The 15481-nt window shown below is 46.6% G+C and overlaps 2 protein-coding genes across 3 annotated transcripts; one reads left to right on the top strand and one right to left on the bottom strand.

Moving 5' to 3' along the window:
- The first annotated feature begins 214 nt into the window (after window positions 1-214).
- pllp (plasmolipin) lies at window positions 215-6965 on the top strand. Its single transcript, XM_006641497.3, has 4 exons — window positions 215-654; window positions 3107-3280; window positions 3632-3754; window positions 5532-6965. Exons 1-4 carry the CDS (start codon window positions 514-516, stop codon window positions 5646-5648), a joined length of 555 nt encoding a protein of 184 aa, XP_006641560.2. The 5' UTR covers window positions 215-513; the 3' UTR covers window positions 5649-6965.
- A 725-nt stretch (window positions 6966-7690) lies between these two features.
- Window positions 7691-15428, bottom strand: arl2bp (ADP-ribosylation factor-like 2 binding protein). Of its 2 annotated transcripts, none has more exons than XM_069181164.1 (7): window positions 15318-15428; window positions 14531-14600; window positions 14022-14083; window positions 13181-13287; window positions 11520-11605; window positions 11044-11140; window positions 7691-10783 (listed from the first exon to the last, which is right to left on the bottom strand). In XM_069181164.1, exons 1-7 carry the CDS (start codon window positions 15334-15336, stop codon window positions 10700-10702), a joined length of 525 nt encoding a protein of 174 aa, XP_069037265.1. In that variant the 5' UTR covers window positions 15337-15428; the 3' UTR covers window positions 7691-10699. The 2 variants fall into 2 exon arrangements, with proteins under 2 accessions (XP_069037265.1, XP_069037266.1); XM_069181165.1 differs by lacking the exon at window positions 15318-15428 and adding an exon at window positions 15105-15255 and having other exon boundaries at window positions 13142-13287.
- Between the last annotated feature and the right edge of the window lie 53 nt (window positions 15429-15481).

Genomic DNA, 15481 nt, shown 5'->3' with positions numbered 1-15481 from the left:
GACAAAGTCAGAGGAGAGTGTACTGAAACAGGCAGGGGACTCTCAAAGCATGACTGACAGACAGAAACCACAGCAAAGTAATTCACTGCACAGTGAAACTCCCCCCCAGCCAAATAACACACCAACCCAACTGCAGTTTTCTTATCTTAATCTTGCAGGAGTGCTATCGATCCGTCAGCGGTGGGTGAGAAAGTTCTTTCTGGGCAGGCATGCGGCGCGCGCTGCCCTTCAGTGACGAGGGCTGGAACAGCGGAGAGCTCATCTTACAGTGCAGTATGTAAATGTTTGCCCTGGGTGAACGCCCTGAGCCGCTTGTCTGGTGAGCGCAGGCACAGGTGAGAGAGCCAGCACCTACCAAGCCAAGAGTACAGACAGGGCAGGAGAGCCTCGTCCCCGGACAACTGGGTATTCACAGCTGGAGAAACCGGGCGTCTGAAACTCCTCTGCCCGTCCTCGGCAGTTAGCGTCGCATGCAGGTGGCTGTACTGGAGCTTATTTACCCTGTCGGGAGTCATGGCAGAGTTTCCAGGCAAAGTGAACACGGAGACCAGCTCCCCCTCTCAGACGGCCGTCCAGGGCTTTTCTGTCAGGCTCATCTCCCTGGATCTGATCTTCATCAGGACTGTCCCCGCCATCCTCATGATCACCGAAATCGTAAGTTAATCAGCTAAGCTGGAGGTTCCACTGTCAATATTTACTATGGGTGTGTCTTCACATATGTTGTAATAGGAGAGCCAGAGGGTTCAATTTCATTTTCCACCAAGCGCCTCGCTGGTCATGGGTAAGCCGTGAAGAATTCTAAAAACAAACCCTCTTCACTGTTATGCAGTTTTCTTTATGAGCACTTTTTAAAAAGCCCCCTTATGTCATTTAACACCATCGGCATTCCGATTAATATTACTATAATTCATTTAGCACGACTTCCTTTTTAATTGATTCAGATCATGAGCCAATGACGTAAACACACTTACAGCAGACCGCTGAGGTGAGACAGAGGGGGAAAACAACTCGTCTTCTCCTTTTGTTTAGTTTAGTGCCTCGCTCTGTAGAGGTTTGGAAGCTTGTATTTGCTGAATGTTCCCTAGGAACAGGACGAGCTGGGCACGTAGGTCCTGGCCTGTGTCCCTGGGGCGTCACTGTGACCCGAGGAAGAGAAGCTTCTGGTCAGTCTAAAGTGACTCTGCTCTTGGTGCCCAATGGGCACTCTGCTGTAGCACTACGTCTGCACTGAACCGTTTCCTTTCTTGCACTGACACTTTTTGTAAGTTGTTTTCAGTCAAGTACTTGTGCTTTGGATTGACCAGAATTTCTCCCTTGCTGCTGGAAGAGAGGCAGTTAAACACTGTGTTCTGGGGTTTCCGGATTCTGTTTTCAAGCACATGGCTGTTTGCCATGACTGCTCTGAGACTCTGGTCTCACTGAGCGACTTTAAGAACGACTTGCTGAACTTATTATGGGCTTGCTGAACCTGTCTGGTCAGAAGAGGCTGAAGCTGCAGATAAAGGCCCTCTGAGCGCTGTAGGAATAAGGCTCAGTGTGTAAATATCTTTTACCTCAGGGATAAAAACTACAACAGCACAGTGCAGTATCGTCATGCTTAAAACACGCCAATAATTCTGCACAAGGAGGTCTTTCTGACAGGACAAAGAACAGTTTCTTATTCTTCACAGACCTCTGCAAATATTTGACTTACAAATGTACGTAGCGCTAAGTTGATAGACAGTCTGTATAATGTGTGGCTTTTTTCACCTTCTCGTTTCCTTCCAAGCATGACAAAGGGTTAATAATTGGCTGCACTGAACTGTGTTAGACTGATCCCCGAAAGGCCTTTTCATTTGTCTGCTTCCATTTAGAATGAATCTCAGGAGACTAACACACTGTGTGGAGATGTGTGCTGCTGAAGGCAGGAAAAAAGACACTCTTTTCAAAGTCATGAAATATTTTCTTCATCAGGCTAAATAAAGAATTTCTGGTACTACAGAGTGTTTGGATTTCCGTGGAAAACCATCAATGCAAATGAAATCGTATTTAATTCCCTGCCATGAAAATAGACCAAGTATGGCCAACACATCATCGAGGCCAGATAATTGTCATGCCAACAAACAAGTTACCAGCATGCAATACCACTGTGTAATGCCCATCACTAAAAAGCACCTATATTCTGTAACAAAAAAGGTGAGACTGGAATTATGTTTTATAGTGCCACATCATAAAGAGAGGTGTAAAGAGATATGCCTTTAGCTTGTGCTTCCCTCAGGACTGGTAATAAATCAGGGTCTTAAGAGGGACTAGCTGAGGAGAGTGTACTGAAACAGGCAGGGGACTCTCCTCCACAGGAGTATAAATGTGTTTACCTTTACGGTAGAACTGAGATACGTTTAATCCGAATTTCCAGTACTCTTTCAATACAGGCCACGCAGATAAAGCTACTGCAGTGCCTGTCCTGGGACGCAGTGCTCTCTCGGCAGATTTAGGTGATTTCTCCCCTGTTGCTCATATGGGCGAGAGGACACATACTGTATACGGCAGCACATGAAGCATGATTGCAGGTTTGCCATAGTGCTAATAATAGGTATCGAGTAGCATTTCCCATGTCACCATGGTTCGTAACACTATCTGGGATTAATAATGGAACAGTTAATTGCAAACCCATATTGTGTACGGAATCTCTTTTTGCTGCAAGTCAGTTTTAATCAGGTTATTGTATTTTTTTTTGTTTAGCTTCAAGCCCAGAGTTCCCACATGTTGGTAGTTGCACAAGTGCTGTTTTGTTATTGTTGTCAATAGGTAACTGTCGCTTTTACGTTACATATAGTGCAGCTGTCTAATGATCAAATGAATGACAAAGCAATCTGAGAAAAAGTGGATCTAATTACAAGAAAAGACAAAAAAGTCAAATACCACCCAAAAGCCCTGTCTCAAACATCGCAGCGCATAGGGAAGGGAATCTGTAAGGTAGCACAGATCTGAAGCAGTCTTGCATCCTCATGTTAATTAGACCTTATTCTCGTGCAATACTGTAAGACAGAGACTGTTGCAATCGGAGGTCAGGTGGAGCTCAGGCCACTGACCCACTGACCACTGACCGCTGCTCTGCTTTGCACAGGCCCTGGGGCTGCTGGTGTGGGCTCTCATTGCCAGCACACAGTACTTCAGGGTTCCTGGGTTCGGCTGGGTGATGTTTGTCAGCGTTTTTCTGTGGATCCTGACCATCCTGGTGTTCTTCATCTACTTCCTGAGGGTCAACAGCAAGCTGGTGTCGGTGCCCTGGACCATTGTGGTAGGTGGCAGTCTTTAAATTCTCCGCTCAGTCAGAGATTCACCTGAGGAGCAGATTGTGTTTTGCAGTGGGAATGACTATCCTTTTTGTTAGTGGTACTGATACTTTTGATGTATCACCTTTATTTTGCTTAAAAATGCATGCGTTTTTGTGGCATGTTTTTTACTGAACTCTAGATCATACCATTGTAGCTCTGTCACAATAAAATTAGTAAAGTAATGGAGACATGTTGCTTGGCTGTTTGGGTATTTTGATGAATTGTGACTTCAAACAAACTGCTTTCATTAAGGTTCTAGACAGAGTGAGTGTGTACCCTCTGTGAAGGCTGCCTTAATTTTCTTCCCTGAGCAGCTCCTGGCCTTTAACGTCACTGCTGCTGTCCTCTACATCACTGCGTTCCTGACCGCCTCAGCCTCCATCACTCCCTACTTCATCGCTGGGACGCTGAACTTTAACAACTTGGCTGCAGCTGCAGTAAGTGAGACGATAAAATGAAGCTGAATGCTTGAGAGGTTCTCCAGTGGGACCGTGACACTGAATTAAAGATCCCAGTGAGTCACCAGCACAGAATACAGTAAGAGCCAAAACACTGGCTGCATACAAGCACTGGCCTCAGCAGGTGTATTCGCACCAGGTGTGGGAACCATTGCAAATGACATTTAAAGTCAGGGATGGAAGATTGCTCCAGGGGTAAATGGAAACTGCAATCCCTGGAGCTGAAAACGAGATGCCTGCACAGGACAGGAAGTGGATCAATCCAGTAAGCGAGTACAGATATTGATCAGCGCACCTGACCTGCGTTGACTTAATTCCCAGCAGCTGACCTCTTCCCAAGAGCCAGCTTGCAGACGCTTGTAAGGAAAGGGAGAGCTGGCACTGAGCTCAGTCCCGCACCTGGCCTGCCAAGGCAGCATCGAAAGCTGCACGATATCGGTCTCGCGGAAAACCGGTCACACGGCTTTTCACCGCGATGCAAACTGAGACAGTAATACACACTCCGCTGACCTGGCGACTGAGACCGCCCTGCTGTCTGAGGGTACGGAGCGCACAGACACCGTCTGTGAGGGCAGGGGGGCAGAGGGAGGCACAGACACTGCTGCAGGGCTCAAGGCCACAGTGAGTCACTCATGAGAGCAACACGGAGAGGGTGCAAGAGATCATAGCTTGTTGAGGCGCACGGCTCCCAGGGCAGAGCCCTCGTGGACTTTGTACAGGACCGTCAGAATGAGCTGCCCGACGTGTAATATTCCGGAAAACAGCAACAAAAATGTTACTGCTTTAAGAGGAAAACACAGGACGTTGCATGTAACACTTTTGACAGTATTTTTGACAGCTTGGAAGCAGTCAGGAGGTCAGGATTCTGTGTGTATAAGACCTGGAAGCTTTATTTTTCTATTTTAATTTGTATGCATTTTATTGGTCGGGATTAGTTAATAAAGAATGTTTCCCTGTAGCTAACGTACAGAAGTCAAAGCTATAAAAGGAATGTACCTCTCTACTCATGAATCAGAGAAACCCAAGATATCAAGTTGGAAAAATAAATATACGATGAATGGCCATGCTGAGGATTCAGTCACGAGTTCTTTTTATCCTGTGATAAAACACTAATGATGGTGCCTACCATAACTCAGCTCACCTTTGAGCTCCTTCAAGTCTATTAATGACTTTATTCTCCTTTGCAGGGAAGTGTTGCTCAGGGTGGGGAGTGGGAACTCTTAATTCTCCATTATCTTTGAAATCGAATTATTTGTATAACCTCTGCAGAAAGTGAAAATTTAAAAATGGACAAAATATTAGAAGCAGGTGGGGAGCTGCGTCAGCATGCGTAGGCTGCAAAGGAACAAGTAACAGGTTTATTCCGTGCTGAAAAGGGAAGAGAGAAAACACGTTTGGGCTGTGGAGCCTTCTTCAGGTGTGAGCTCGAAACGTTGTTTTCTTTCTTCTCTTTTCAGCATGGAATAAACAAAATATTAAAGCTTTAACCTCCAATACTGAAGATTGCTCTCACCTAAAGCCACTTTCAAAACTGGTTTGATTTTAAGAACTGCTTAAAGCAAATATCAAAGTGACCCTTTTTGAAATAAAATTAAATCAATAAAAATAATTTAAAAAAATCTTTACATGTTCCCTATGTACACTTATTGAAACACAAATCAGAGGTTTAAAAAATACCCTCTATTCTGTTAGGTCCGATTGTGTTTGAAAACGGGTGTTGTCTCTAACTGTTTTGATTTCCTGATTTCTCCGCCAGTTCTTTGCCTGCCTGGTGATGATTGCTTACTGCGCCAGCTCCTTCCTGAGCTTCATGGGCTGGAGAAGAGAGGGAGGAGGCACCATAGCCCAGGCCGCCGGGACTGTCCCTGCGTAGTCTCCGCTGCTCAGAGAGCCTGACTGTACTTACACACATGCTCGTACTCATCACAGACCGGGACACACAGGGGAGCTGGCAACACCGCTGAAGTGGAGACAATGTGTCTTTTTATTGGTGAAAGATTTTAGATTATTGCAAAGTGGTGACGGATCTCAGTGCTCTCTCTGTGTACTGGGAGTATGTATGTTGCTTTAACAGGAACTCAATTGGGCAATTTAAGAAAGAAGAAAAAAAGGCGCAGAGAGCAACATTTCCTCTAATTTCAGTATAATTTTGTCATAAATCTACATGGATGTATTTCTTTACATTCCCTACAGACACCACAGTGTAAAGAGCAGAAAAGTTTTTTTAGAAAAAAATTAACATTGGTATTTTTCACCCAGGAATGTTTTGCCCTCTATTGGTGTGGGTTTCCCTGTCACACCATTGCGTTCAGAGCAGGAAATCCCAGCACTGCAGTTGGATCACGCATGAGGCGTGGCCAAACAGCTCCGAGCTTCCTGCAAGGTTCAGCTGCTGCACACTCGCCTGGGAGCACTTGCCCACAGGTGCCCAACCCCTGTCATGACACCATAGTTAATGGGTCCACAGGTCTGTGTTTAACGATACCTTGCCCAAGACTGGGAAGGGCCAGCCTTCAAGCTTGCCCTGCATATTCTCGGCTCCAGGAGTCAGACCTGCTCTGTGCTTTTCACCTGCAGTCAGCTGCCTGAATGAGTGCTGGCTGTACCAGACGCCTGCCTGTGCAGAGGTCAGAGAGGAAGGGGAATGGAGAGAGTGTGAGGAATGTGAACAATCACCTCCCTGTCCTGTATCCACTGCTGTCCTTCACGCTCTTGGAGGTCACTTGTAGCTCAGTAACCTAGGCCTCAGGCTGCCTGTCTGCAGCAAACTGCAAACCCCGTGCTGAGTGGAGGCTGGCTGTTTGGCAGAGGCTTCTTGCTCTCCCCAGAGGAAACCTGCAAACAGACTGTGGGTTTTCCAGTTGCTGGTAGATGGGTCAATGTACCGAATTACTGTGGACCACAGGCAGGTAGTGAACTGACGGTGGTCAAGACTTTCCAGAACACCTGCTGCTGAGCTAAGCCTCAAAGTGTCAGATTTGCAAGGTCTGCACAAATGGGTAACACAGTGAAGACATTTACCTCTGGTTGTGATTTTGCAGACATGGTACTATAATAAAGTGCAATGTGCAGTTTGGTTTTTACAATATGCTTTATAAATTAACAATGGCTGCTGAAAGTAGAGAACTGTACTTTTGCTTTTATGAATATCAGATGCTATATTTATAAACCACAATGTGCTGTTAAACAATTATTTGTATTCCATTTATTCCAAAAACATCCATTTATACAGAGGTTAGAAAACAGGGGTACTTCATTCAAAACTACACATAAAAAACTGTCAAATGAAGACTACAGCCACACAAAGAATAAATGAGCTATGCAGCATCATTACATTAAATCCCCCATTATTACAGTAAAAGGATCAGACCTGAACATACAAACCTCTGAATTACGAGTCACCTTTTGTCCTTATTGTTTATATTAGTACAGTACATTGGGAAATGACAGATTAGGAAAATACAGTATATAAATATTTTTAACTGTACAAAATGAAAAACAAAACATGAATAAGATGAAAATTGAACGTACAAACATTCCAACGCAAAACATGAGTAGGTTTCCTATCAATGTGCTGTACCTGACCAGGGTTACTGTCAGCATAGTGCTGTAAAGAAATAATTTCTCTAGTGTTATACTGGCAAAACCAAGCAATAAAATTTGTGTTAACAAGTAATATGTCTAACCAAAAAAAAAAGACATTCTCTGGGTGCAATATCATGGCTGAAGCATTTCGGCCTCTTAGAGAAATAAATAAGACATCAAGTAACAAGCATGGGAATGTTTCAGCACAGTCTGTCATTGCAGGGTGTGGAAGAGATATGATCCTTGTTGACTGAAAGGCTGAAGTGTTAAAAGAGGAGGTGGACCAGGTCCCTTCTGAGGAATACTCGGCTTTCAAAAAAACTTCAACAATGCTAGCAGATACTTTTATTTTAATTTACAAACTTCACTCCGAAGGAAGTGCTCACGATCAAGTAGGATGGTCCAAGATACAGGAATAACAACGCCAGTTGATTGTCCAGATTTAACATGTCCCCTCCTTGCAGACAGACAGCAGTGAGACTGTAAAATTGTGTATGGTCCTGGGAGCTCTGTGTGTGGGCGCGAGTAGTTCCAGGAGCACTGTGTGTGAGCGCGAGTAGTTCCAGGAGCTCTGTGTGTGAGTGCGAGTAGGTCCAGGAGCCCTGTGTGTGAGCGTGAGTAGTTGCAGGAGCTCTGTGTGTGAGTGAGTAGATCCAGGAGCACTGTGTGTGAGTGTGAGTAGTTGCAGGAGCCCTGTGTGTGAGCGTGAGTAGTTGCAGGAGCTCTGTGTGTGAGTGAGTAGTTGCAGGAGCTCTGTGTGTGAGTGAGTAGTTGCAGGAGCTCTGTGTGTGAGTGAGTAGTTGCAGGAGCCCTGTGTGTGAGTGTGAGTAGTTGCAGGAGCCCTGTGTGCGAGTGAGTAGTTGCAGGAGCTCTGTGTGTGAGTGAGTAGTTGCAGGAGCTCTGTGTGTGAGTGAGTAGTTGCAGGAGCTCTGTGTGTGAGTGAGTCGTTGCAGGAGCTCTTTGTGAGCGTGAGTAGTTGCAGGAGCTCTGTGTGTGAGTGAGTAGATCCAGGAGCACTGTGTGTGAGCGTGAGTAGTTGCAGGAGCTCTGTGTGTGAGTGAGTAGTTGCAGGAGCCCTGTGTGCGAGTGAGTAGTTGCAGGAGCTCTGTGTGTGTGAGTAGTTGCAGGAGCTCTGTGTGTGAGTGAGTAGTTGCAGGAGCTCTGTGTGTGAGTGAGTAGTTCCAGGAGCTCTGTGTGTGAGTGAGTAGTTCCAGGAGCTCTGTGTGTGAGTGAGTAGGTCCAGGAGCCCTGTGGGCGAGCGCGAGTAGTTCCAGGAGCCCTGTGTGTGAGCGCGAGTAGGTCCAGGAGCCCTGTGTGTGAGCGCGAGTAGGTCCAGGAGCTCTGTGTGTGAGCGCGAGTAGGTCCAGGAGCCCTGTGTGTGGGCGCGAGTAGGTCCAGGAGCTCTGTGTGTGAGCGCGAGTAGGTCCAGGAGCCCTGTGTGTGAGCGTGAGTAGTTGCAGGAGCCCTGTGTGTGAGTGAGTAGTTCCAGGAGCTCTGTGTGTGAGTGAGTCATTCCAGGAGCCCTGTGTGTGAGTGCGAGTAGGTCCAGGAGCCCTGTGGGCGAGCGTGAGTAGGTCCAGGAGCTCTGTGTGTGAGCGCGACTAGTTCCAGGAGCTCTGTGTGTGAGCGCGAGTAGGTCCAGGAGCCCTGTGTGTGAGCGTGAGTAGTTGCAGGAGCCCTGTGTGCGAGTGAGTAGTTGCAGGAGCCCTGTGTGCGAGTGAGTAGTTGCAGGAGCTCTGTGTGTGAGCGCGAGTAGGTCCAGGAGCCCTGTGTGCGAGTGAGTAGTTGCAGGAGCCCTGTGTGTGGGCGCGAGTCGTTGCAGGAGCCCTGTGTGCGAGTGAGTAGGTCAAGGAGCTCTGTGTGTGGGCGCGAGTAGGTCCAGGAGCTCTGTGTGTGAGCGCAAGTCATTCCAGGAGCTCTGTGTGTGAGCGTGAGTAGGTCCAGGAGCCCTGTGTGTGAGCGTGAGTAGGTCCAGGAGCTCTGTGTGTGAGCGCGAGTAGGTCCAGGAGCTCTGTGTGTGAGCGCGAGTAGGTCCAGGAGCTCTGTGTGTGAGCGTGAGTCGTTGCAGGAGCTCTGTGTGTGAGTGAGTAGTTGCAGGAGCCCTGTGTGTGAGCGTGAGTAGTTGCAGGAGCTCTGTGTGCGAGTGAGTAGTTCCAGGAGCCCTGTGTGCGAGTGAGTAGTCCCAGGAGCCCTGTGTGCGAGTGAGTAGTCCCAGGAGCCCTGTGTGCGAGTGAGTAGTCCCAGGAGCCCTGTGTGCGAGTGAGTAGTCCCAGGAGCCCTGTGTGCGAGTGAGTAGTCCCAGGAGCCCTGTGTGCGAGTGAGTAGTCCCAGGAGCCCTGTGTGTGAGTGAGTCATTCCAGGAGCCCTGTGTGTGAGCGTGAGTAGTTGCAGGAGCCCTGTGTGTGAGTGAGTAGTTGCAGGAGCCCTGTGTGTGAGTGAGTCATTCCAGGAGCCCTGTGTGTGAGTGCGAGTAGGTCCAGGAGCCCTGTGTGTGAGCACGAGTAGTTCCAGGAGCCCTGTGTGTGGGCGCGAGTAGTTCCAGGAGCCCTGTGTGTGGGCGCGAGTAGTTCCAGGAGCCCTGTGTGTGAGCGCGAGTAGTTCCAGGAGCCCTGTGTGTGAGCGCGAGTAGTTCCAGGAGCCCTGTGTGTGGGCGCGAGTAGGTCCAGGAGCTCTGTGTGTGAGCGTGAGTCGTTTCAGGAGCTCTGTGTGTGGGCGCAAGTAGGTCCAGGAGCCCTGTGTGTGGGTGCAAGTAGGTCCAGGAGCCCTGTGTGTGGGCGCAAGTAGGTCCAGGAGCTCTGTGTGTGAGTGAGTAGTTGCAGGAGCCCTGTGTGTGAGTGAGTAGTTGCAAGAGCCCTGTGTGCGAGCGCGAGTAGTTGCAGGAGCCCTGTGTGCGAGCGCGAGTAGTTGCAGGAGCCCTGTGTGTGAGTGAGTAGTTGCAGGAGCCCTGTGTGTGAGTGAGTAGTTGCAGGAGCCCTGTGTGTGAGCGTGAGTAGTTGCAGGAGCTCTGTGTGTGAGTGAGTAGTTGCAGGAGCCCTGTGTGCGAGCGCGAGTAGTTGCAGGAGCCCTGTGTGTGAGTGAGTAGTTGCAGGAGCCCTGTGTGTGAGCGTGAGTAGTTGCAGGAGCTCTGTGTGTGAGTGAGTAGTTGCAGGAGCTCTGTGTGTGAGTGAGTAGTTGCAGGAGCCCTGTGTGTGAGTGAGTCGTTGCAGGAGGTCTCTGTGTGAGTGTGTGCGTCAGAGTACTTGCAGGACCTCTGTGTGTGAGTGTGTAGAGTACTTGCAGGAGCTCTGTGTGTGAGTGTGTGCGTGAGAATACTTGCAGGAGCTCTGTGTTTGAGCCAGATCACTTGCTGCTGGTTGCTGAAGAAGCGGATAATGACTTGACCACCAACCCACTGCTGAGGTCCAGGCCACGCCCCTCCCTCTCCTGCAGTCACAGGACAGAAAGAGCTGCTCAGCTACTAGACCACACTGCAGGACACAAGACAAGCTGGGGCTGAGCCTGGCAAGAGCACCCACTCTCTTCTGGCACGAGCCGGCAGGGATACTCCAGTACTGAATCTGGTCATTTTCTATGCAGCTTTTTTTTCATTTATTGATTTTTTTTTTGTTAATCAAGTTTAAGAAAACAAATTCAAACATAACTACACCTTTATGATACAATATATAAACACCTGTAATACTTACAGCCCTGTAATCGACAAACATTTCTTTGAAAGCCAGGAAGTCAGTGAAGGTCAGCAGCATGTCAAAAATGTCCCCTGACACCTCATCTTTGTGCTGCCTGGGAAAGAAAACCACAATTCCTACATCATAACTGTGCACAAAAATAGAATCCTTTGGGAAAGAATTCAGAGCCATACTGAAACAGGACTTTAACTCAGGTGTTATTATATCAATGGAGTACAAAAGCCAATAAGCTGTTTGGGAGCAAAGTGATGTGGTGCCACCTGGAGCCAAGCTGTTCAGCTGTGGTTAGAGTAGCTCTGCTGGGTGGCACCACACCCACCGACATCACACACCTTCTGTGGCTTCGAGAGCCTGAGCGCCCGCTGAAGTAACCTGTGATTCGGCATCATTTAGAGACTAAGATGTCTCATAACATGAGCACATTCTGCTCTCTGTCACTGATAATTCCTTTAGGTTTTCGAGGACTAACTCACTTCAGCGATGTTGTAAAGGCCGTCATGCTGAAACCAGGTATCCTCTCCACCAGCTGCTGCTCAATGTACTTTTCCAGCAGATCAATCTGCGCAGAAATAAAATTGTATTTATACAAAAGCCCGTGTCACAGTTGGGTTTTCTCTGTTCAACAGAAATTCTAGTCTAAGACCACATATCGAGGCATACAGAGTACCAGTTATAATAGCTCAGCTGGCCAACCCTGTTCCTGGAGAGCCACGATCCAGCAGGTCTTATAGGTGATCCTAACTCATCCATTTCTACACGCGTGGGACAATTTTGTTTTGATCACTGAAGCAGGTGATCTGTTAAAACAAGTAGTTTTGAGATAATCTGATGGACCACAGTTGAGTGAACTGATTAACCCATCACTGATATTTATTCCTGGTCCTGGAGGACCGCTCTGCCTTCGCCTTTTGATTCCACTCTTAGCAACTTGTTCTGAATCAGTTGTTCATTTGAATGGTCTTTACTATCACTGTTGCTAGGTCTTTTCTCATTGAGCTTCACAAGCAGCCTATAAGACGTGGTGGACTGCGGCTCTCCAAGAAGGGGTGAATATTTCTGTACTAAAGGCATCCAAACTCTTGTGCTCTATATTTTTACAAGAAGGACTTTAGTGTATTCTCCAAACCCCTCTGGCCTGTGTCCGTCCAGGTCTGCTACATGGCTTTAAATGGTTATCAGCAGCAAGAGAAAACAGAGTTAAAAGACTCTACGGATCAGCTTGCTTACGAAGGCATGCTATGTCAAACTTACGCAGTAATTTTACTGTTGTTCTATAACATGGATGTTCATTTGACTTTGCCATGATTTTAAACAAGTGGCATCAAGGATTTAACATGCTTAACCAACTAATAATAATTGCTTACACTTATACAGCGCTTTTCTGGACACTCCACTCAAAGCGCTTTACAGGTAATGGGGTCTCCCCTCCACCACCACCTACAGTGGTGTGAAAAAGTGTTTGCCCCCTTCCTGATTTCTTATTTTATTGCATCCGATTGAGATGTTGTGGCATGACCTTAAAAAAACGGTTAAGGCTCGAAAACCCTCCAATGTGGCTGAATTACAACAATTCTGCAAGGATGAGTGGGCCAAAATTCCTCCACAGCGCTGTAAAAGACTCATTGCCAGTTATTGCAAACACTTGATTGCAGTTGTTGCTGCTAAAGGTGGCCCAACCAGTTATTAGGTTTAGGGGGCAATCACTTTTTCACACAGGGCCATGTAGGTTTGGATTTTTTTTCCCCTTAATAATAAAAACCTTCATTTAAAAACTGCATTTTGTGTTAACTTGTATTATCTTTGTCTAATATTTCAATCTGTTTGATGATCTGAAACATTTCAGTGTGACAAACATGCAAAAAAATAAGAAATCAGGAAGGGGGCAAACACTTTTTCACACCACTATATGTGCAGCATCCACCTGGATGATGCGACGGCAGCCATAGTGTGCCAGAACGCTCACCACACATCAGCTATCAGTGGGGAGGAGAGCAGAGTAATGAAGCCAATTCATAGATGGGGATTATTAGGAGACCATGATTGGTAAGGGCCAATGGGAAATTGATATGAATGATATGAATGTGCTGTACTACACCTTAGCCTCATTATGCCAAGATAAACATGCGAGACCCACATATTCGTTGAAGATGGGCGTGTAACTCAGTTTATTCTCCTCCGAGTCGTCAAACTCAAGGTAGTACTTCTCCATGAAGCTCCTCTGCAGATGCTGAAACTCATCTTCTGGAGAAATGAAAATCACAGCCATGTCAACATGTAAAGACACCCCAACACTCACCTTCCTTGTCTTCCTTCTTCTAGGGAACATAAAAGCAATCTGGACAGGTGCTCGTAGCAAAAAAAAATCTTAAGAAAAGGAATGCACCCAGAAATCTTGAGCTTATCAAGCAACAGTGAACAAAAATCTCCAAATACTTTTGTTTTAAAATGCCTGTATTTTCAATTCACCTTTTGTGGTCTACTCAACCAGGCAGGGAGCAACACCAAAGCCAGTAAGAGAGGCCGTTCATGCCATCTTTATACTCAATAAGCTAAAGCATCACATCGACACACTTCTTGAAGTATCAGCTTCAACCACCTGGCTGAGCAGGTACTTTCTAAAGCCCCACAAACCTGCAGGAAAAAGAAGTTTCAATTCTTTCGGAAACTTGTCCATTGGGTTCATCTCGTCTGCACCGGAAGGATTTTAAATACTTGGGCCAGGTTTTCTCAGAACATCCTTTGTTAATGTCTAAAGAGATTTCATGACCTTCAGTCTGCAAATGACACTCCTCGTAGACCAGGTGTTATTCTGTTCCCTCCGTTTTAGCTATAACCCTGAGCAAGAAGTCATGGCAGACACTCGCACGGCCAGCAGACTGGAGCACAAGTCCACGGAGTTCAGCCTGCCTCAACCCTGTTTTCAAGGGAGGGAAATAAGGGGTTAAAGGAGATGCTATCACACAGGAATCACTCACCCATGATTATATCTTCTATGTTCCCAATGACTGCATCAAATGCTGCATCAGCATCTGAAGAACTGAGACAAAAGGCAATCAGTATGCGGTGCATGACAGTTAGATCTCTGTTTAAACGTTTATGGCCAGAATTTTTGTTTAAACGAAGTAAGAAATGTCCTTTTATTGCAGTCCAACATTCACATTTAGCTCTTTGGGTGAAGAACACTGGCCAGTGTTCAACTTGACTCTGAAGTCTTATGTCATTGCTCACTGAAAACCTTCCCTTCCTGCTCTCTGAAGCCCAGATTCACAGTTCAGAAGAGACGTTTAGTCCTGGCAGGAACTTCAAGTCCCGACAGGCCATAAAGGGTTTTAAGGAAGAAAAAAAATCTACTTGGTGACATGACATTAAAATTGTTCAGACATGTTTTTTTTCTATCAAATCCACATTAAGAAATGGCTTTAGTCTCTGATGTAAGCCAATCTACTCTTCAAAACATCGTGTATAGAAGATGTATGCGGCTTACTTTGAAACGGCAAATTCTTCTTCTACCAGGTCTTCCATTTCAACTGCATTCTCTCCACCACCGAGCAAAACTACAAACAAAAACAAAACGATACAATATAAATAAAACACAGTACATTAAAATCCCTCCATTAGCACAAATGTCCTATCCTCGCTGATGACCTACGACCCAGACGAAGGCGAGTAATTAATCGCCGTGAATTGCATTAGCCTTCAGTGTGAAGAGACCCAGGAGCAGGACTGGTGAGCTGCTATGTTCATCTCGGACAGTTTGGCTTACAGGCAGGAGCATTTAAGAAGCCATGTCGCCCAATACTGACCCTGATGAGATTCGGTGGTACCGTGCTCAGAACCGACGTTGAAATGTCTGGGTTTTATCTTGAGAAAACGCTGCCACATCCAGACAGATATCTGCCTGAGTTTTGATTTTTAAACTGCTACATCAAAACCGTTCAGAAAACCCACACCAGTCACACCAGTAAAACAAGTTACCCACACACTGAACCGCAATCTGCACATTTTCCCCGGGATGAACTTATTCCTTGTCACGCAGACAGAAAACTTACAACTCTTACCATAGTGTTACGACAAATATGGCTTTTATAAAGAGGCGACGAGCATGAAACAGTAGTCATGTAAGAACAAAATATACAATAGTAATGATATGCTGTTTCGAAAACAAATCAGAACAGACGTTCACGTCCACAAACTGCTGCACTCATTTCGTTTACCACGCTCCGATCCTATTGGTCTGATTTTATTGAATTGTGTATTATTTATTCAATTACTTCTCTCACTGGCAGCCATTCGGTCCCGATTGGAACTCTCCTTCCTATCACACAAACGGCTCCACAGCAACGGAAAAAAGCTTCCCCCATCGCTCCCCAGTCCGATGGGGAAACACAGACCGAAGCATTTTAGTTCCGTACGCAACAGCAACCCCTTTTCTATC

This window comes from Lepisosteus oculatus, chromosome 20 (assembly GCF_040954835.1).
Source record: "Lepisosteus oculatus isolate fLepOcu1 chromosome 20, fLepOcu1.hap2, whole genome shotgun sequence".
NCBI lineage: Eukaryota > Metazoa > Chordata > Actinopteri > Semionotiformes > Lepisosteidae > Lepisosteus > Lepisosteus oculatus.
Note: the sequence above shows the minus strand (reverse complement) of the source record. Positions and strands in the feature narration are given on the sequence as shown.

Coding starts and splice junctions, on each gene's coding strand:
- pllp (XM_006641497.3), top strand. CDS start 514: ATGGCAGAGTTTCCAGGCAAAGTGAACACGGAGACCAGCTCCCCCTCT. Junction 655..3,106: donor TCCTCATGATCACCGAAATC/GTAAGTTAATCA, acceptor TGCTTTGCACAG/GCCCTGGGGCTGCTGGTGTG. Junction 3,755..5,531: donor ACAACTTGGCTGCAGCTGCA/GTAAGTGAGACG, acceptor TTTCTCCGCCAG/TTCTTTGCCTGCCTGGTGAT.
- arl2bp (XM_069181164.1), bottom strand. Junction 14,084..14,530: donor GAAGAATTTGCCGTTTCAAA/GTAAGCCGCATA, acceptor CTTTTGTCTCAG/TTCTTCAGATGCTGATGCAG. Junction 11,606..13,180: donor CGCCCATCTTCAACGAATAT/GTGGGTCTCGCA, acceptor ATTTCTGCGCAG/ATTGATCTGCTGGAAAAGTA.